Below are 21,926 nucleotides of genomic sequence, written 5' to 3'. Positions count from 1 at the left end.
GAGGTGAGCACAGGAAGAGAAGCTGGAAAAGGAGCTTGAGAAAGGACCAGAGAAGCAGAATCAGGAGACAGTGTGTGGCGGACAGTCTCCAAACCCTACTTTCTACCCTTCTCCATCCTGCTCGTGGTTGGAAGGCTGACCACTGTGGACCACATTAACTGGCTCTCTTGCCCTCTAGCTTCTGGAGGTCAGGCACTGGGAGGCACTGGGAAGAGACTGGAAGATGGAGAGGCTGGGGTGACAGTTCCCTGGCATGTTCCCGCTGGACAGTGGCTCATTAGTGACTATGTGAGGACTGCAGATCCTGTCGGGCAACCTGGCAACTCCCCTGTCGCTCAGGCCTGAGGTTGGTAAAGCCTCCCCGCTCTTGTGAGTTCTCACGTCCTTCACCTTACCTTGCTTTAATCCTGCCTGCATCTTGGCAAATGGTCCTTCGTTAATGTCTTTCATCATCCCCGTTTCTTGCAATCTCTGTCCTTCTGGGATCCTCACCTTTACTGACCCAAATCATAAAAGGCACAGAAAAAGTGTTATGGTTTGGATCCTAAATGCCTCTCCCAAAGCTCATGTCATGAAGGCGTGGTCCCCAGTGCAGCAGTGTTCAGAGGTGGGGCCTTTGGGAGGTGATTGTGTCATGACGGCTCCAACCTCAACAATAGATTAATCCATTTTTGGATTCATAGATCAGTGGGTTTTGTGAGAGGGTTTTGTTTTACAAGTTAGCTCGCTCTCTGATTCCTGATGAGGTGGGCAGCCTTCCCCACCATGTGCTCCCTCTGCCCTGATGTTACACCTCACCTTAGGCCCCAGAGTAACTGGGCCAACCATGGACTGAAACCTCTGAAACCATGAACCAAAATAAACATTTGCTCCTTTAAGTTGACTTATCTCAGTTATTTTGTCACAGCAGTGTTAAGTCGACTAACACAAAACTTCCAGGTGGGAGTGGCCAAGTGTCACGCTGCAGTGGTTTTCCTCAATGAAGAGTGAAGAGTTCACTGTATGTGTCAGTTGGAAAGTGTTTGTGACCTTTAATGGCACAGGTTAGAAGAAGGATGAAACATGCCCACAGGATGCTGAAAAGTCAGTGGACAGTCCCTTGGTGTTGCTTTGAGAGGATTAGCTATGATAGAGAGAAGGTGGTAATTTGAGGGAGCTGCTAGGTGGCATTTTATTTAATTTTAATGCTGATAGGGCTTACAGACTATGGGAAAGACCCAATAGACATGGAGAGCTTGGGTGTGCAGGAATGGGAAACATGAAGGATCTACACTCAGGACAGAAGCAAGAGCAGAATATTGATTTCTTCTTAGATTGAAGAAAAAGAATGAGGGTAAATATGGACATAAACATGTTTACAGATATGGGATAAGAGATAAAGGAATTTTTCTCACAGCCCAAATTTCCAAATTTTCTTAGTGAAAGATGAAGGATAATCAAACTTTAAAATAGTGATTATGAGACGTGGGAAAGAAATTAATCAGGAGCCAAGTAAAGGCCTCAGGGGTTTGCTGAGATAAATAATTGTTATACATGATGTAAACCAGAATAGAAAGTACAGTGAGGTAATTAGAAAGGTGGGATGTGTCCCAATTATGGAATTTGGCTTTTATATAGATAATGGCATCCATCAGAGGTTTCTGAGCAGTGGAGTGATGAATTGGCTATAAGACTATCTGGAGATGAGTAAGGTAAAGAGAAGTACTAAAGATCACAATAATCCAGGTGATAGACAAGAGATGCACCTTATTTGGGGACTGAGAGAAGACAGAACAAATTTAAGTTATTGAGGCGCTAGATTCCCATAGGATTATGCCATGAGATAGAACAAGGGATTCTTAGGGTCTTTTCCCAAACTCTATCAATTCCTCCTTCTTAGCAAACCCTGATTTAGCACAAATTGCCTAGTCCCCACCCAGACTTTCACACCTGTCTCCCTGTATTATAGACATCCAGGAACTTCCAATGCACTTGGCTTAGAGGTCACTCAGAAATGAAAGAGAATGAGTCAGAACTAAGTCAGAAGTTGTAACTAACTGGATTTACTGGGAAGGTAACATGATACTGTTAATGAAAAAAGGCAATATGGGATGTGATGTTTGTGAAGGAAAATGATGAATTTTATGTGCTGGATAATTCATATGGATTGAGCAACAGGGGTTGAGGATGTAAGTCTGGAGCTCACGAGGGAGGTTGAGCCTTGTGCAGATCTGGCATCATCTATATCAAGCTGGCTGTTGAAGCAGTAGGTTCCACATTTGCCAGAACATTCCATCAGTCCCTGCAAAACCTGTCTTGGCCCTGTGAGTAGAGTATTTGTAGTATTGTTTCTTCGCCATTCCCTGGTGCTGGCAAAGGGGTCATAAAGAACGATTGGGGAACAATCCTGGAGGAATACTGTCTTTAAGAGGGCAAGCAAAGAAGTCAAGAAGGAAAATGAGAAAATGTCAGAGAAGCTGGAAGATAAACAGAACAGCTCATGAGAGAACAAGCTGGAGAGTTACACCAAGAAGGCTCATCAAGGATCATAGTGATGGACATTTTTCTTTTACAGAAAATATCACTTCTCTTGAAAACTGAACTTTAATTAACATTTTGTTCTAGAAAATGGTCTCGCTTCTCTGTAACTTATTAAAAATATTTAAATTGTTCTGAACTCTTCCAATTTTGCAGTTTCATGATCAATCTCCATAAAGCTGTACTGGTCTCTGTGGAGAATTCATTAAAATCTCTTCAGCATTTCCATGTAAGTGCTTTGATGTGGACTAAAATGTCACTTGAATGTCCTTGTCTTTGTCACAGTGGAGCTATTCTACTTTCACATACACAGCCAACTCCCATCAGATGGCTCTGGGTCTGTATCCAAGCATGGATGTTTGGAATCACCTTTTTCTACGGATTCTCCTCTGAATGTTTACCCTGGCTTCTATGACCGAAGTGCTTGTGTGCTCTTGGTGAACTGGGTTTATCTGGAAGGTCTTGTAAGGATAGTGCTTGGTTTTTGGACCCATCTTCAAAATATTCTCCCCTTTCACACTAAGAGTCAGCTCATCACCACAGGATTGTAACAACCGCATTCAGGCCTATGACTTTTCTGGAATCACAGTTCTTGAGTAGACATAAAACCCCTCATTTGCTTCAGTGTCCATTTGGTTGGCATCCTGGCGATCCCCTTGGGAATCTTTAAGTTTTCCCCTGTAGAAATCTTGAAAGCAAGATCTTTTTGAGCTGTGTCTACTCCTTGCATGAAAGGCTCATATCTACAAGTGTCTAGTCTTTTTCATGGCAGGATCCCTCCTCAGGATTTAGGGATCTTCAGTAGAAGGTGGAGGTGTTTGAGACAAAATGTCCACATTTGAAAATTCTAGGTCTCTAAGTGAGTAATGCCATTCTACTGCCTCCTGAGGAGCTGTGCCATAATCATAAATGAACATGTCTGGAATCTCATCACTTGAAGGACTGTTGCCCAGGGATCTGGGCCAGGTTAATGGGTCCTCAGATTTATTGATGTTAGAGGCACTTTCCAAATGAGTCTTGCACAAACCAGAGTCTGATTCAGAAATGAGAGATTTTCCAGAATTATCTTCCTGAGTTTCATATTGTCCTAAAATTGTTTGGAAGGTCATGTCGTCCTGAAGACTTTCCCCTGTCACACTGTCCTTGTGTATCCCTGGTTTCTCAACCTGCAGGGGCTCTGTGGCCCCACTGCTCTCCTCACCATGTGTCTCTTCCTCAGTCATGTCCCTTGTAATCTCTGAACCCTCTGAGCTGAGGGTGAACAAAGACCCTTCGTCGGAATCGTAGTCAGTCTCATACTGAGTATTAGAGGGAGCATCTTTTGGCACTGGCTTCACATTAACAGGAGTGACACTGAGCTCATGGTCCCATCTTGGTGGGAAGGCTGATGGGTCTGCATCTCTTGGACCGCCTGCGACTGCACTGTAGATGGCTGAATGCTCTTCCTCAGCCTTGGTCCCCTGGCTCCCTGGCTGCTGTGCACTCAGCAAGCTGATGAAACGGTTCACTTGCATTTTCTCAGAAAATTCCATCTGCAAACTTGTTGTTTCCAAAGGTTCAGGGCCCCTTATTTCCTTACTCTCTCCAGTCCTCTGTGCATTTGCATGTGTTAGCATTTTGGATTCAGAAGCTGTCACCTCTCTGGAGAGTGATGGGCCTACATTCAAATGATCATGGGTTGAGCCAGAGGAAGTTCTTAATGTGCCAGCTATGGCAGAGTCACCCATTGAATGCTCACTGGGAGAATATTCCTGGGCCACAGTTTCATAATTTAATTCTCTGATATCATTCCTATAGATGTGATCCTGTGCTGCTGAAATTAGCTCATCATTATCAGCATGTGGATGTTTCCAGAGATTCAGATGGGCTGCACTGCTGTTTGGAAGCATGTTATCATTCCTACTTCCTGCCCCAGTGTTGTCCCTGCATTGTTCTGAGCTCTGTTGATTGCTAGGATCCTTTCTGTTGCTTCCCAGAGTTTTGTCAGGCATGATAGTGGCACGTGGACTTAGCTCTGTCACCAAAAAAGAGTGCTGGTTCTCATAGAGGTTTGGATGGTGCAAAACTTGGTGCAGATCTGTCCTTGAGTGCTGTGTGCGCCCTGCAGCTTCGACTTCATCATAGAAGCCCTCATTTGAATAGGCATTATCTGAACCAGGGCTTTTGTGCCAGCATCTTTGTTGCCACAGTCTGTCAACATAAGGTCTTGTAAAAGCCCCCAGGCAGAAAGCCACAAAGAACGTGATGAACACAGACAGGCAGATGGCCAGGCTGAGGTCCTGGGAAGCATCCTCCTTTCTGCCAGCAGCTTGCACATCCCCAGCATTTCTGCCCACTCTTGGCAGCTGTCCCTGCATCTCCCTGAGATCAGAGCCGGCGTGCGCCTCCTTCCTCAGAGTGGAAAAGTGCAGGGACGTTCCTCCCTGGGGCCTTGCTGCTTTGTTCCTTAGAAAGCTTTTCATGTAGTTCAGATTAGGAGGAGGAAGGTGAATCTCTCTGGAAATTCTGCTTTTGGGACTCTCCAAATATGCCTTCTCATTCCCTGTAAGTGGGAGACAAAACCACACACTGAGTGGATATGAGAATAAGGTTCCTAGGTTTATTAAAACTGAAGTCCTCCTCAGTTCTTATCTTACTATATTTTCAAGGGTTTGTTAGTGGTGACAAATAGTCTTCATTCATTCTTTTCTTTAAAATTATTTTTTGATTTTTTTGGTTGTTCAACCTTTATTTTCATTTATTTATATGTGGTGCTGAGGATGGAACCCAGTGCCTCACACATGCTAGGCAAGCGCTCCACCACTGAGCCACAACCACAGCCCATTCATTCATTCTTGACTAATGCCAACGGTATATGCATGGCTCTGTGCACATTTACACATGGCTATCAGGAGTAGTCAGGAGGCTGCATGTTTCCAGGGATCCTGCCTGCTGCCCATGGGAGGAAGAAACCAGATTGGAGGGAAAACCACATTGCTTCTCTTCCCTCTATGCCCTCAACTACCTCATGTTTGCCAGAACATTCTATTAGCTCCCACAAAACCTGTCTTGGTCCTTCCCAGGTTTGCAGTATTATTTTCTCACCATTCCCCAGTACTAGTAAATAGAAAAAAAAAAAAACATTCATTTTTGTCTTCTGGTCCCTGGCCTCTGTCCTTCCCACTCAGATGCCAGTTGAGGCTTGTACAAAGGAATGATGTGTGGTGGACAACATTCTGACCTCCCTGCTCTTCGTGGATGTCTTCTGAGCTGGCAGGTATGACTCTAGTTCTACTTTATTGGCACTCCTGAACAGAATTGAGCCCAGGGTTCAGTTTTTAGAAAATCTGACTTTTTTTTTCAAGGTTCCCCCCAACAAGATGGCTAATAGTGGAATAAAAACCTTCCCAGAATGTTCATTTCCAACTGAGCTTTGGGAAGAGCAAGAAACAAATCAAAGGGAAATATACTTTCGAAATGTGTGTGTTTTTTTGTGTATGTATAGGATCACATTTTCAGAGTCTCGGCAAGCATTTAAAATCGTTTCAAAATTGAAAAGTTATTTCTTTAATCAATTTTTTTGAGAATTCGGATAAAACTCTAAGTTTTGAGGCTTCAGGGTAAATTTTTCTTCTAGTGAAACATATTTTTTACTATATCAAATTGATTCTGAGTGACTTGAACTAGGTTTTTTTTTTTTTAAATATTTTTTAGTTGTTAATGGACCTTTATTTTATTTATTTATTTATATGTGGTACTGAGAATCGAACCCAGTGCCTCATGCATGCCAGGAAAGTGCTCCACAACTGAGCCACAACCCCGGTCCCTTGAACTAGGTATTTTTGACCATATAAAGAAAATCATAAACTGAGGATATCGTAAGGCACCGATGATTATGCTGTGACAGAGCCCAAGGCTGACTAATGCTGGGGATAAGCAATCTTGCTTTTGGAGGGACTGTCATTGTTTCAATTGACAACTGTTTTTCAGTTCAAATGGAACCATTTCAGAGAAAAGAGGTGCAACTGACTTACCTACAGACTTCTTGCAAAGTACATGCCACTTTCTCCTCCAGGACTCAGACATGAGACTTTGAAGGACTGTCACTCTGTCATCACACTGCCATTGGTTACCCGTCAAATCAATTTCCAAATGGGGAAATTCTAGAGCAATGGTCATCATTGGTAGGACAGTGGTCAGAGCATTGTGGCTGAGGTCTACAACCTGCTTCAGAAGAAACAAATGTAAGAGTTTTTGAACAAAGATATTTGGAGACAAAATAAATATGTATAGAAAGATACTGTTTACATTTCTATACAAGCATTATGAGTTTAGTACTCATTTGAAAGTCAGAAATTTGGTTTAAATTTCTGTCGTGCCCTTAAAAACTCTGTAAGTCGAGGTTAATTGTTTACTTTCTGTGAGCCTACCTCCCAAAGGTGTTGGAAGGATTAAATGCATGTGGAAGTTTTAGATGGCCAAACATTTTCTCTTTCTTCTTTCCTATAATTTATACTGTTAAATAAAACCTAAACTTTCATGCTGTCAAGGTCAAGAACTGGTTGCAGGTTTAGAATTTCTAAAAACACTGTGATCTTAAAAGTAGCAGAAGGTGCCAGATGAAGACAAAGAACACAGAAGAACTCTGACCAGAAGTTACAAAGACAGATCTTTTGCATCAAGTATTTTCTCAAGGATAGTAGTGCATTTCTTTGCATGTATGGTCATTTAGAACCTGCAAGGTGACTAATTTGTCCAGTCTAATAAGAAATGCAGTGGGGAGACCAGGAAACAAAAAGGACTCAACAGACCTAGAGACCCAGAACAGCCAGACCTAGCAGTGATATGATAAAGCAGGGAACGACAGGTACAGCTCCAGCTGCTGTTTGCAGAACACTGCTGTATGTCTGGCACTGTGCTGGGTTCTTTACCAACATTATCTCTAATTCTCTGGCAATGTCTCACTTCCCCGCCCCCCCCCTTTTTTTTTACAGAGGAAGAAACTGGGCCGAACCACACAGTACATCCCACACAGACCTGGTACACTGCAGGTGCTCAATAAAGAATGAAAAAGAATGAATAAATGAAGTGGCAGAGTTGCAATTTGGTTTGGCTTCACGGCTATGTGCCCTTGAAGAAAACACCCTCTCACAGCTACGATGCTGGACAGAAAGAGGGACTGGGTGGAGGAGGCCTGGAGCAGGAGACACAGAGTGGGGGTATGAAGCTTAGGGAGGGGCAGCTGGGAGAAGAGAAAATCATACAGAAAATGCAAACCTTGCTTTAAAAAAGAGGCCCATGGAGGAAAACTCCAAAGGCTGAATGTTATCAAGACCAACTGCTTTTATAAACATCAAGGGAAGATCAGTATTTACATCTTGGATTACATAAATTCCCAAGAAGAGCTAATTCAAATAATCAAATAGTGCTACAAACAAGAACACTATGCATGGAGACTGAATTCTTGCTGAACTTTTTCTGTATTGAGAAACTAAGCAATCTTGACTCTCAAAGGAAGGTTGCCAAAAATAGGAAGCAGAAAACTGGGGTTGGGAAGGAAAAAACACTTCGCGTTGGCCTTGTCTTGCCTAGGATCAGTAGCTTTCTTACCTCGTTCTTCTTAGATGCAGTGATTTGCCAAGCAATATTATACGAGTCTCCCAGTCTTTCTGTAATGTGTAGACCTTTCAAATATGTTTTGAAAATAACTCTCTGAAAAAGAAATACTACTTGATAGACAGACTGAGATATTCTTTTTTTTTCTTTTTCTTTTAGATAGATGGTTCTTATGTACCCCTCCTCAACAGCAGAGTGAGATACTCTGTTTTTCAGACAATTATTTTCTTTTTAGTGCATTTTTTTTTCATCCTGGCATCTTTCTTATGTTACAAATCATGGAACTGAAAGCAAAACTGGAAAGAAAATTAATAAAATGATTCAGGAGGAAAAAATTTCTGAGAAAAGATTAAAACAGAAGAGTCGAACTTGCCTACAGAAACACCCATCCACCAGCATTTGAAGGGGCTATACATTACAGGGAAACTGGAGAAGCATATAAATAGAGCTTCACAAATCACTGCATCTAAGAAGAATGAGGTAAGATTGAGAAAAGAAATGCTAATTTGAAATGTCAATGGAACTTACTTGATTGCATTTGAACATGGTGATGAAATTATGCTTTGAAAAATCTACCTAGCTTCTGAAAAGATTCCCACATGGGAAAACACATAGAATAGTGCAAGTATTAAATTCATCTCCCAGAAGAAAAACAACATCCATTGTGATATTCAGTTTTTTGGTACCAAATATGTTCATCATGTTCCAGTTTTTATAGTTACTGCCAAGCATGTAGAAGGGTAATAGAGAAGAAGGAATTGTTTGATTCTTGGCAGTTCTGGTGAATTGAGAATTACAGCTTGTCTTTGGCATCTATCACCTGTGAGTTGCAGAAGACTCATAAAGTACACTAAAAATGCATAGGAAGTAAAACAGACATAGGGAAAATTACACATACAAATATAATCCATATGGAATGCACTAAATGAGGTTCCCAGGCAATTTATCAATCAATGTGCACTGCCAAGTGGAGTGGACTGTCTCATCTTCTCTACTAAGTTCCATGGCAGACAGACTGTAAGAAGGTCCCAAAAGATCCTGACTCCAGGTATCCAGGTTCTGGAGCAATCTCCTTCTCTCAACTGTGGGTAGGACCTGCTTTGTTTCTAGCCAAGAGCTTATGGCAAAAGCAGTGGATGTCACTTTGGTGATTACATTATATAAAATGGTACCTACATTATGTAAGATGGTACTGCTCTTCTTGCTAGCAGATTCTCTGGCTTGATGGCTCTGGAGCAAACTGCCATGCCATGAAGTGCCCTGTGGAGAGGCCTTAGGGCAGGAAACTGAGGGCAGGCTTTGACTGCCAGCTGGTGAGGGGCAGAACTCTCAGTTCAACATCTCAAAAAGGAATTGAGTCCTACCAATAACCAAGAGAGCTGGGTTTTCAGGTGAGTCTTAACCTGTGCTAAGACTTTGGTTGCAGCCTCTTGAGAGACCCTGAAGTAGAGGCCCTAGCTAAGCCATCCATGGATTCCTGACCCACAGAAATTGTGAGATATTAGATGTGTGTGGTTTTAAGCTAAGTGTGTAGTAATTTGTTCTGCAGCAATAGATCCCTAACTATCCATGATCATCATCTATCCACGCATTCCTTTATTTTTTTCAACAAATATTTTAAAATGTCCTAGCTAAGCACTGGAAAACAAAACAGACATGTATATCCTCAAAGAGATCCTTCATCTGGTAACAGGGTGAGGGGGGCATAGTCTTTATCAATTAACCATAACCCAAACTAAATTATTTCTGTCAGGATAAGTGCAACAGCATTAAACATAGCATGCTATAAAGGGTGCAAAAAAGGGGGTCCGACTTAGTCTTGAGGCCTTCTTGAAGAACTGACATTCAACCTAAAGCTGAAAGGGTTAATATGAGCCAGCTCTTCCAGGTAAAGGATCAGCAAGTGGGGAGGGCCTAAGGTGAAAATAGGCAGGAGACCAGTGTGCAAGGGGAGAGTGGTTTGAAATGAGGTTAGAGAAGCAGGCAGGGCCAGGACCTAGTTGAGAAATTTGGAAGAATTTTAACCAATGAATGGCATATTCAGATTAATAGAACAGAGTATGGTAGCCACTTTAAAATTTCTATATGTAGTCTATGTTAACAAAGACTTTTACCAAATCCCAAGCACTGTTCTGAGAACTTTGTATGTATTAAAACATTAATTCTCACAAAACTCTTTGAGAAAGAACTAAGTCATCTCTACTTTACAGATGAGAAAACAGGCACAGAGAGATCTGATAACCAAGATGGTGTGGCTGGAAAATGGCAGAATCTAGGTTGAACCCCAGTGCAGCTGGCTCCAGAGTCCCCCACCTCACTACTGCTTCTCCAGCCTCCTTTCCATGGCGGAGGGCTCAGAGAGCCATTCTGGGAGCTGGAGAGTTTTCTCATGGCTACACTTCAACATCAGTTCCCATCACACTGGGGAAACGTCAGTTGTCTATGTCTATGCAGCCTAATAATGACAACCCTGAGCCTCATGGAGCTATCATGAAATGATCATGTGGGTAGTCCATGATGGGACGTAGAACACACCAGGTGCTGAAGACTTGGTATAAAAAAGGGAATGTAAAATATCTCACTAGGAATTTTTATATGGATTACATGTGTAAAAGATAAGATACTGGGTTAAATAATACATATCACTAAAACGAAATTCACTTGCCTATTTTAACTTCTTAAATGCAGCTACTAGGACATTTAAAATAGTATGTGTGGCTCACATGTTTCTAGTGAATGACAAGGCCTGTGGAAGGAATGGGGGCTGGTGATAGAGGTTATGACTGAAGAGTCTCCCATTCTATTTCTGTGTGCCACACTGGAGGTCCCTCTTGTATTCTAAAGGAGCACTGAGGGGGGATTTCACAATGTCATTCCAAAGGGGAAAGGCATGGAGGAAACTGGTTGGAGGAAAAGGGCCTGAAGCTGCCAAACCTAGAGCTCACCCTCACAAATTTGAGGACTTGGGGATGCTCCAAAATGTGGAACAGGTTCCTCCAATATGTGTCTGATGTTTAGAACAGTATGTGGCCTGTGGTGGTAAGTGTGATACAATATGCACTAGCATCACCATTTTTATTATCCCATGCTCAATTTTGGAATGGAAGCAAGAGGGTCACTGGCCCTCAGTAGCCCAGAGAGTCCGAGTGTCTGACAACTCAGCATTATCCAGAGTGGTTCACAGGGGTCTCCCCAAGTGTTCCAGTTTGCATCTAAGACCCTGAGGGCTTAATCTTGCGAGTAGCAGATATAATGTCTTGCCAAATGATAAGTGGAAACCTGGAGTTCAATTTAATTTGATTTAGAAAATAATGTGCCAATTTTTGCTGTTGAGTATTGTTTGGGTAAAGTTCATGTCCATTAATAAGGCTTTTGATTTCTGAAGCAATGAAGAAACTTCAGCTCTTCCAGGGGATTTTTAACATCGACTTACATGTTTTGATTAACAGCCAATACAAACGGATATGAGAATACTCTTAAAAGGAAAGTCTTCTAATGTAATTGCCCATATGTCTGAATATCTAAAATATAAAATGATTTTAGGATTGAGATCCAAGATGGCTGAGGGAGGCTGCATTCCTTGCCACTATGTGACTCGGGATTCAAGCAGAGGAACTACTGTTTTTGTGTTAGGCAGCTATGGCCGCCCACTGATTCCCTGCTGTTTGCCCCCGATTGGTCCATTGTGATCACCTGTCTTTTGAGTACAGATCGCCTATCATCTGCTATTTGCCCATTTTCCTGCCCCTTTGTCTGCCCATTGCTTGCCTTTCACCTATCCATTGCCCACTGCCCAACCTTCACCTGTGGAGCCGTTAGCCTGCAGACCACCCGCAGACTGCTAGCGGATGGCCAGCTGCCTGCTGCTGCCTAGAAGTCCACTGTCACAGTACCCGCAGGTTTGGTTACAAGCGGCTGTCACCATCTTGGGACACCAGCCAGGGTCTGCAGGTTTGCTGGCACTGTCACCATCTTGGGGTGCAGCTGCCTCAGACTGGGCATACCGACCGGGGATTAGAGATATATTGGGGTACCTGCAGATCTGGTTGCACCTGAGATCTTTGTGCTGGGTATGCTAGTGGCAATCATCTGGCTTCCTCTTTGCAGGGTTACTCCTTTGTGTGAGGGTATCCCTGGTAGTCACTCTGCAAGTTGAAAGGGCACTGAGACCTTGGGACTGCAGCAAGACAGGGCCTGGTGAAGCTGAAGCCCAGATCTGTCAGACTGTAGCTGTGTTTGTGTGGGCCAGTCTGGGCCTGGAAGGCCTGCAGAAACCAGGAGACTAGGGGCAGTTTCCCGGGGGGTGGGGGGACACAAGTTGGAGAAACTGGAGAAAACTGGGCTCTCTCCAGCTCAGGGAGTCCTGAGGTGCACAGGGATGAAAGGGGCCAGCTGTAATGGGTGGGAAGACTGGAAGAGGGTGTGAGCGCATCTTGCTATCAGTTTCTCCACCCAACTGGTTTGGCACCCACTGGACTGGAGCTACCTTCAAATGTCAGACTACCCCACCTATCGGCAGAGAAGGGAAGCTGAGAAAATTTCTGAAAGCCAACAGAAGCAATCGTTTAATTTTCCATTGAGACTTTCCTTTTCTTTCTTTTTTTCCTTTTTCTTTTTTTTTTCCCTCTCACATCCCTATCATCTTTGAATCCAAATATTTTTCATGCATCAATTTATTGAGGAATGGGATGTCTAAATAATATATTGCAGTTTTGTTGCATAGTCTTATATTTTTACTTTAAAAAAATGTATATATTTTTTTCTCTTACCTGTCTCCCTGGATTCTCTTTCTCACTTATCTCATACTAACAGCCAACCTCTATTAATTGCTCCCTTGCTCTTACTATACATTTTTACCTCTATCTTCTCTCCTTCTCCTTCATAAATATCACATCTTACACTACTTCTGTTCCCTCATTGTCTGTCATTTGAAATGGTAAACCTTTAGCAAACTTACTGTTTATACTGTACACAATAATTGAACACTGCATTTCTGTTTACTCTGACAAAACTGTAGATGCCTTAATCAGAGTTATTTGGTTTGAGGTTGTATGTTGTTTCATTGGGTACTGTTAATATTGGTCTCCCCCTTAAAGGTGAGATACTGAAAGTCTTCAGGGACACTATAAGACTATAGGGTAGAAACTGTACTGATTCAGATCTATACCACTAGATGGGAAGACACACAAACATGAAAAATCAAAGTAACAAAGCACTTCAAACAAACTAAGATGTTCCAACAATAGAATCCATAGACAACACAGTAGAAGAAATGTCAGAGAAGGAGTTTAGAAAGTACATAGTTATATTGATCTTCAAAACAAAGGATGATACCAGAGAAAATACAGGAAGTGAAATATGACTTCAAAAAAGATGCAAATATTATAAAGAGGAATCAAGCAGAAACTCTCAAAATGAAGGAAACAATAACCAAATCAAAAATTCAATGGAAAGTATCACCAACAGACAAGACCACTTAGAAGACAGAATCTCAGACAATGAAGACAAAATATATATTTTTGAAAATAAAGTTGACCCTATAGAGAAGATGGTAAGAGATCATGAACAGAACTTCCAAGAAATATGAGATATCATGAAAGACCAAATTTAAGATTTAACAGAGTAGATGAAGGTGTGGAGATACAAACCAAAGGAATGCATAATCTTTTCAATGACATAATATCAGAAAATTTCCTAAATCTAAAGAATGAAATGGAAAATCAACTACAAGAGGCTTACAGAATACCAAATGTACAAAATTACAGCAGACCACACCAAGGCACATTATAATGAGAATGACTAACATACAGAATAAGGACAGAATTTTAAAGGCTGTGAGAGAAAAAAATCCAAAATGCACAAAGAGGGAAACCGATTTGGATTTCAGCTGATTTCTCAACCCAGACCCTCAATGCCAGCAGGTCCTGGAATAACATATATCAAGCTCTGAAAGAAAATGGATGCCAACCAAAAATTTTATGTCCAGCAACATGAAGCTTCAGATTTGAAGATGAAATAAAAACCTTCCATGATAAAAGTTAAAAGAATTCACAACTAGAGAACCTGTACTATAGAACATTCTCAGCAAAATATTACATGAGGAGGAAAAAAAAACAAAAAAACAAAAAACCGTCAAAGGGAGGAACTACACTAAAGGAAAAGTCAATCAAAGGAGAAACTAAGTCAAGTTAAAAACCAAAAAATAAACCAAAGTGACTAGAAATTCAAATCAAATTTCAATAATAACCCTGAATGTTCACGGCCTAAACACATCAATCAAAAGACATAGACCAGCTGATTGGATTAAAAAAAAAAAAAAAAAAAAGACCCAACAATATCCTGTCTTCAAGAGACTCATCTCCTGGGAAAAGACATCCACGGACTGAGGGTGAAAGGTTGGGAAAAGATATATCACTCACATGGATTGCGTAAACAAGCAGGGGTTTCCATCCTCATATCAGAAAAAGTGGACTTCAAACCAACGTTAGTCAGAAGGGATAAAGAAGGACACTTCATACTGTTTAAGGGAATCATACACCAACAAGATATAACAATCATAAAAACATATGCACCAAATAACAGGGCATCTACCTACATCAAACAAATCCTTCTCAATTTCAAGAATCAAATAGATCACAACACAATAATACTGGGTGAGTTCAACACACCTCTCTCACCACTGAATAGATCTTCCAAACAAAAACTAAACAAATAAACTATAGAACTAAATAATATAGGACAAATAGGAAAAGAAACTCAAGCTGTCACTATTTGCCAATGACATGATTCTATATTTAGAGGATCCAAAAAACTCGACTAGAAAACTTCTAGAACTAATAAATGGATTCAGCAAAGTAGCAGGATATAAAATCAATACCCATAAATCTAATGTATTTCTAGTCATAAATGATGAATCCTCTGAAAGAGAAATTAGGAAAACCACTCCATTCACAATAGCCTCAAAAAAAAAAAATACACTTGGGAATCAATCTAACAAAAGAGGTAAAAGACCTCTACAATGAAAACTACAGAACAGTAAAGAAAGAAATTGAAGAAAACCTTAGAAGATGGAAAGATCTCCCATGTTCTTGAATAAACAGAATTAATATTGTTAAAATGGCCATTCTACCAAAGGTGCTATACAGATTCAATATGATTCCAATTAAAATCCCAATGACATTACTCATAGAAATGGAGAAAGCAATCATGAACTTCATCTGGAAGAATATGAGACCTGGAATAGCCAAAACAATCCTGAGCAGGAAGAGTGAAGTAGGAGGTATCACAATACCAGACCTTAAACTATATTACAGAGCAATAGTAACAAAAATGGCATTGCATTGGCACCAAAATAGACAGGCAGCCCAATGGTACAGAATAAAAGACACAGATAGACCCACATAAATAGTCACTCATACTAGACAAAGGAGCAAAAACATACAGTGGAGAAAAGGTAGTCTGTTCAACAAATGGTGCTGGGAAAACTGGAAATCCATATGCAGGAAAATGTAATTAAACCTCTATCTCTTACCCTGCACAAAACTCAACTCAAAATGGATCAAGGACGTAGGAATTAGACCAGAGACCCTGCACCAAATAGAAGACAAAGTAGGCCTGAATCTTCATCATGTTGGCTTAGGATCATATTTCCTTAACAAGATCCCCAAAGCACAAGAAATCAAAGCAAGAATCAATAAATGGGATGGACTCAAACTAAAAAGCTTTTAATCAATAATGTGAACAAAGAACCTACAGAGTGGGAGAAAATCTTTTCTACACACACTTCAGATAGAGCATTTCTCTCCAAAATTTATAAAGAACTTATAAAACTTTACACCAAAAATACAAAGAACCCAATCAATAAATGGGTCTAGGAACTGGACAGATATTTTACAGAAAAAGACATACAGGCAATTAATAAATATATGAAAAAGTGTTCAGCATCTCTAGTAATCAGAGAAATGCAAATTAAAACAACTCTTAAGATTTCACCTCACTCCAATTAGAATGGCTATTATCAAGAACACAAATAATAATAGATGTTGGCGTGGATGTGGGGAAAAAGGCACACTTTTACGTTGCTGGTGGAGTTGCAAATTGGTGCAGCCACTCTGGAAAGCAGTGTGGAGAATCCTCAGAAAATTTGGAATGGACCCACCTTTTAACTCAGTTATTCCACTCCTCAGTTTATACTCAAAGGACTTAAAATCAGCATACTACAGGAATGCAGGCATATCAATGTTCACAGAGGCTCAATTCACAATAGCTAGATTGTGGAACCAACCTAGATGCCCTTCAACAGATGAATGGATATAGAAGCTGTGGTATATATACACAATGGTATATATACAGCCATAAAGAAGAATAATATTATGGCATTTGCAGAGAAATGGATGGAGTTGGAGAGTTTCATGCTAAGTGAAATAAGCCAATCCCCAAAAACCAAAGGCCAAATGTTTTCCCTGATAAGTGGTGCCTCCTGCTGGCAGTGGTGGGGTGAGGAGTGAGAGAAAAGTGGGGGAACTTTATATTATTTAGAAGGAAATGAGAGGGAGGGGGGTATGAAAAATGGTGGAATGAGACAAACATCATTATCCTATATACATGTACGATTACATGAATGGTATGAATTTACATCGTGTACAACCATAGAAATGAAATGATCTACCCCATTTGTGTACAATGAATCAAAATGCAGTCTGTAAAAATAAATAAATAAATAAATAATTAGAAAAACTAAATAATGCAATCAATTATTTAGACTTAACAGACACATAAAGAATATTTCATCCATCATCAAGCAAATATACTTTCTTCTCAGTAGCACATGAATCCTTCTCTAAAATAGACTCTATGTTATGCCACAAAGAAACTCTCAGAAAATACAAAAAACAAATAGAAATATTACCCTACATTCTAGCAGATCATAATGAAAAAAAATTAGAAATCAATGATAAGATAAAAAATAGAAGCTACTCCAACACCTGGAGACTAAATAACAAGTCATTTAATGATGAATGGATGGCAAAGGACATCAGGGAGGAAATAAAAAAATATTTAGAGGTAAATGAGAACACCAAAACAACATATCAAAATCTCTGGGATACTATGAAGGCTGTGCTAAGAGGAAAGAAAGTTCATTACATAGAGCTCATACATTAAAATAAATGACCTAACATTACATCTCAAAACCCTAGAAAAAGAATAAATCAATATCAAATGCAGAAGAGAGGAAATAATTAAAATCAGAGCTGAAATCAATGAAATTGAATCAAAAGAAACAATTGAAATCATTGGCAAAACAAAAAGTTAGTTCTTTGAAAAAATAAGTAAAATGGATAAAGCCTAGTTACACTAATGAAGTGAAAGAGAGAGAAAACTCAAATTACTAAAATCTGTGATGAAAAAGGAAATATCATGACAAACAATACTGAAATACAGAAGATAATTAGAAACTATTTTGAAAATTTATACTCAAATAAAAGAGAAAATCTCAAAGACATCAACAAATTTCTAGAGACATATGATCTACCTAAACTGAAGCAGGAAGACATATACAATTTAAACAGATCTATTTCAAGCAATGAAATAGAAGATGCCATCAAAGGCCTACCAACCAAGAAAAGTCTAGGACCAGATGGATTCTCAGACGAGTTCTTCAGGGAAGAATTAACACCAGTACTCCTCAAATTATTCCATGAAATAGAAAAGGAGGGAACCCTTCCAAACTCATTCTATGAGGCTAGTATCACCCTGAAACCTAAACCAGACATAGACACATCAACGAAAGAAAACTTCAGACAAATGTCCCTGATGAACATAGATGCAAAAATTCTCAATAAAATTCTGGCAAATTGCATATGAAAACATATTAAAAAGACAGTGCACCATGATCAAGTGGAGTTCATCCCAGGGATGAACAGAAATCAGTAAATGTAATACATCACATCAACAGACTTAAAGACAAGAATCATATGATTATCTCAATTGGCAAAGAAAAAGCATTTGACAAAATACAGTACCTCTTCATGTTCAAAACACTAGAAAAACTAGATAGTAGGAACATACCTCAATATTGTAAAAGCTAGCTATGCTAAGCCCAAGGCCAACATCATTCTAAATGGAGAAAAATTGAAAGCATTCCATTTAAAAACTGAAAGAAATTGAAGAAGACCTGCAATGAACTTTCTTTCCTCTTAGTACTGCCTTCATAGTGTCCCAGAGATTTTGATATGTTGTATCAGTGTTCTCATTTACCTCTAAGTATTTTTTATTTCCTCCCTGATGTCTTCACCACTTCTATTCAATATAGTCCTTGAAACTCTAGCCAGAACAATCAGACAGACAAAAGAAATTAAAGGGATATGAATAGGGAAGAAGAACTTAAAGTACCACTACTGATGACATATCATATATTTAGAAGTTCCAAAAAATTCCACCAGAAAACTTCTAGAACTCATAAATGAATTCAGCAAAGCAGAAGGATACAAAATAAATACCCACAAATCAAGTGCATTTCTATACATAAGTGATGCAACCACTGCAAGAGAAATTAGGAAAACTACCCCATCCACAGTAACCTAAAACAAAATACTTGGGAATCAATCTAACAAAAGAGGTGAAATGAAAACTACAGAACAATAATGAAAGAAATTGAAGACCTTAGAAGATGGAAAGATCTTCCATGTTCTTAAATAGTCAGAATTAATATTGTCAAAATGGCCATACCATCAAAAGCATTATACAGATTTAATGTAATTCCATTAAAATCCCAATGACATTCTTCATAGAACTAGAAAAAGCATTCATGAAATTCATTTGGAAAAATAAGAGACCCAGAATAGTTGAGGCAATCCTTAGCAAGAAGAGTAAAGCAGGAGGCATCACAATACCAGACCTTAAACTTTACTACAGAGCCATAGTAACAAAAATGGCATGGTATTGGCACCAAAACAGACATGTAGACCAATGGTACAAATAGAGGATACAGAGACAAACCCACATAAAACAGTTATCTCATAATAGGCAAAGGAGCCAAGAACATACATTGGAGAAAAGGTAAGTCTCTTCAACAAATGGTGCTGGGAAAACTGGAAATTCATATGTAACAAAATGGAATTAAACTTCTATCTCTCACCCTGCACAAATTCAACTCAAAGTGCATCAAAGACTTAGGCACTAGAACAGAGACCCTGAACCCAATAGAAGAAAAAGTAGGGCCAAATCTTCACCATGTCAGCTTAGGACCTGACTTCCTTAGCCGACTTCTAAAGCAAAGGAGGTAAAATTAAGAATCAATAAATGGAATGGATTGAAACTGAAAAGTTTGTTCTCAGCAAAGGAAACAATCAATAATGTGAAGAGAGAGCCTACAGATGGGAAAAAAATCTTTACCACATGCACCTCAGATAGAGCACTAATCTCCAGGATACATAAAGAACTAAAAAAAGTCATAACATCAAGAACACAAATAACCCAATCAATAAATGGGCTAAGGAACTGAACAGACACTTCACAGAAGAAATACAATTGATCAACAAACATATGAAAAAATGCTCATCATCTCTAGCAATTAGAGAAGTGCAAATGAAAATTACTCTAAGATTTCATCTCGCTCTAGTCAGAATGGCGATTATCAAGAATACAAGCAATAGTAAGTGTTGGTGAGGATGTAGGGGAAAAAGTACACTCCTACATTGTTGGTGGGAATGCAAATTGGTGCAACTACTCTGGAAAGCAGTGTGGAGAGTACTCAGAAAACTTGGAATGGAGCCACCATTGACCCAGCTATCCCACTCCTTGGCCTATACCCAAAGGACTTAAAATCAGCATACTACAGTGACACAGCCACATCAATGTTTATAGCAGCTCAATTCACAATAGCTAAACTATGGAACCAACCTAGGTACCCTTCAACAAATAAATGGGTAAGAAAATGTGGTATATATACACAGTGGAATATTAGCCTTAAAGAAGAATGAATTTGTGGCATTTGCTGGTAAATGAATGGAGCTAGAGAATACCATGCTAAGCAAAATGAGCCAATCCCAAAGAATCAAAGGCCAAAATTTTTCTCTGATATGTGGATGCTGATTCACAGTTGGGGGGGGGGTAGGGTAGGGAAGAAAGAAGGAACTTTGGATTATGCAGAGGGGAATGAGGGCAGGGGTAAGGCAGTATGGATGGGAAGGACGGTTAGAATGAGACAGGTATAATTAATCTATGTACATGTATGATTATACTACTGGTGTGACTCAGCATCATTTACAGCCAGAGGAATGAGAAATTATGCTCCATTTGTGTACAATGGGTCAAAATGCAGTCTACTATCATATATAACCAATTAGAATAAATTAAAAAATTAACAAAAAATGATTTTAGAACCTGTAATTTTTCGAGGTCCTTGAAAGCTTCTGGGTGAATTTGAATATTTTGTTGCTCTTTAAATAGAGGTTCTCCAGTTGCAAGCAGTTATGAAAATCAGACAGTCCAATCTTCAATATCCCATTGAATGACAGATCCAAACTCTGCAATGACTTCAGTTTCCATAGTCCTGTTAAAAGTAAAAAATACATTAAAACCTAAACTGGTGGTGTTTACTGTAGTATTGTTTGTAAGGGTGGAAAATTGAAGACAACATTAATGGTTCTAAATTGAGAAGTTGTCAACTATGGTATATTAATACCATCAAATAATAGGTAGTTTTAAAAGAGAATAGGGTAGATACACCTGTGAGTTGACTAAACAGAAAGAAAAAAGTTAAGCTGCAGAATGGTATAGAGTGTAATTCCAATGTTTTTTGGGGAAAAAAAAGGTATATGTTTGAGCAGAAAAAAGGCCTAGGAGACAAACTGTACTTAGCAGTAGGATTATTGAGGGAAGGGAAGAGGGATATGGAAGGAAAGTTTCTTTTATTTTATATACATTTGAGTTCTTTCTTACAATGAGAATGTAATTTATTTTTTAAATAAAAGTATCAGTGAAATTGGTTAAAGGAGGTGATAAATATTTGTTTATTCTATTGAACTGCGGGTAAAATGGAATAATCTTGCTATGATAACAGAGGAAATATGTCATTCTGATGCCTTATTACATGGATAAATACCTCCAGTTTTAAGATTATCTTACTGTATTTTGTAGACATATCCTTCCTTATACTACTTATTGCTGTCATTATGACTATTTTCTAGGTATCCTTGCATTTTCCAAGCTAATAAATTATAGCTACAGTTCATTTTCCAGCACAATAATCAAATTGAATTTTAGTTTCTGCCTTTGTACTTCACTTGATTCCAGGGAGTAACCAGAAGGTCTGTTTGGCATTGAAAATAAATAAAGGTTGGGAATGAGGTGCCAGTCATAGCAATCTCCCAAATTTGATTTTCCCAGATGGGTCTCACAAGGAAGCGCCTGCATATTTACATTTTCTTCTGCTCTGCTCTAGCATGTGGGCTGTCTTTAAGTAACTACCGCATATCAGAATAAGCTGATTCAATTCCAGAAGGGTTTATTCCTTGCCTACAGTCTGCAAGGTACTTACTGTGGACTGACTGATTATGCAGAGAGATGATGACTTAATTGAAAAGGCTATACCAGGTAGGTTGTCATACAACCATTTTAGTTATATGGATTAAGCAAGAGACCACTAGGGCAGTGAATCAATCAAAACATTATTAACAAGGGACTTGGTGCTGAGCACAAATACTGCTCAGAATTCTTACCCTTAAGGAGCTTAGTCTGGTTGGAAAATAAGGTATAAAGAAGAAAAAATTACTAATTAGGCAAAGTAGTTCATCGTACATACCCTCCAACTA

The 21,926-nt window shown here is 39.4% G+C and overlaps 1 protein-coding gene across 1 annotated transcript in view; it reads right to left on the bottom strand.

The window, feature by feature from the left end:
* Positions 1–1,943: 1,943 nt before the first annotated feature.
* Positions 1,944–21,926, bottom strand: part of Lrrc66 (leucine rich repeat containing 66) — a 44,540-nt gene continuing 24,557 nt past the window's right edge. Inside the window, 4 exon segments of the mRNA XM_047567258.1 lie at positions 1,944–5,059; positions 6,531–6,720; positions 20,497–20,531; positions 20,534–20,665. Coding sequence (XP_047423214.1) covers positions 3,306–5,059; positions 6,531–6,720; positions 20,497–20,531; positions 20,534–20,665 — 2,111 coding nt within the window. The 3' untranslated portion in view covers positions 1,944–3,305.

The sequence above is a fragment of the Sciurus carolinensis genome, chromosome 10 (assembly GCF_902686445.1).
Source record: "Sciurus carolinensis chromosome 10, mSciCar1.2, whole genome shotgun sequence".
In the NCBI taxonomy this organism is placed as follows: Eukaryota; Metazoa; Chordata; class Mammalia; order Rodentia; family Sciuridae; genus Sciurus; species Sciurus carolinensis.
This window is presented reverse-complemented; position numbering and strand designations above follow the sequence as displayed.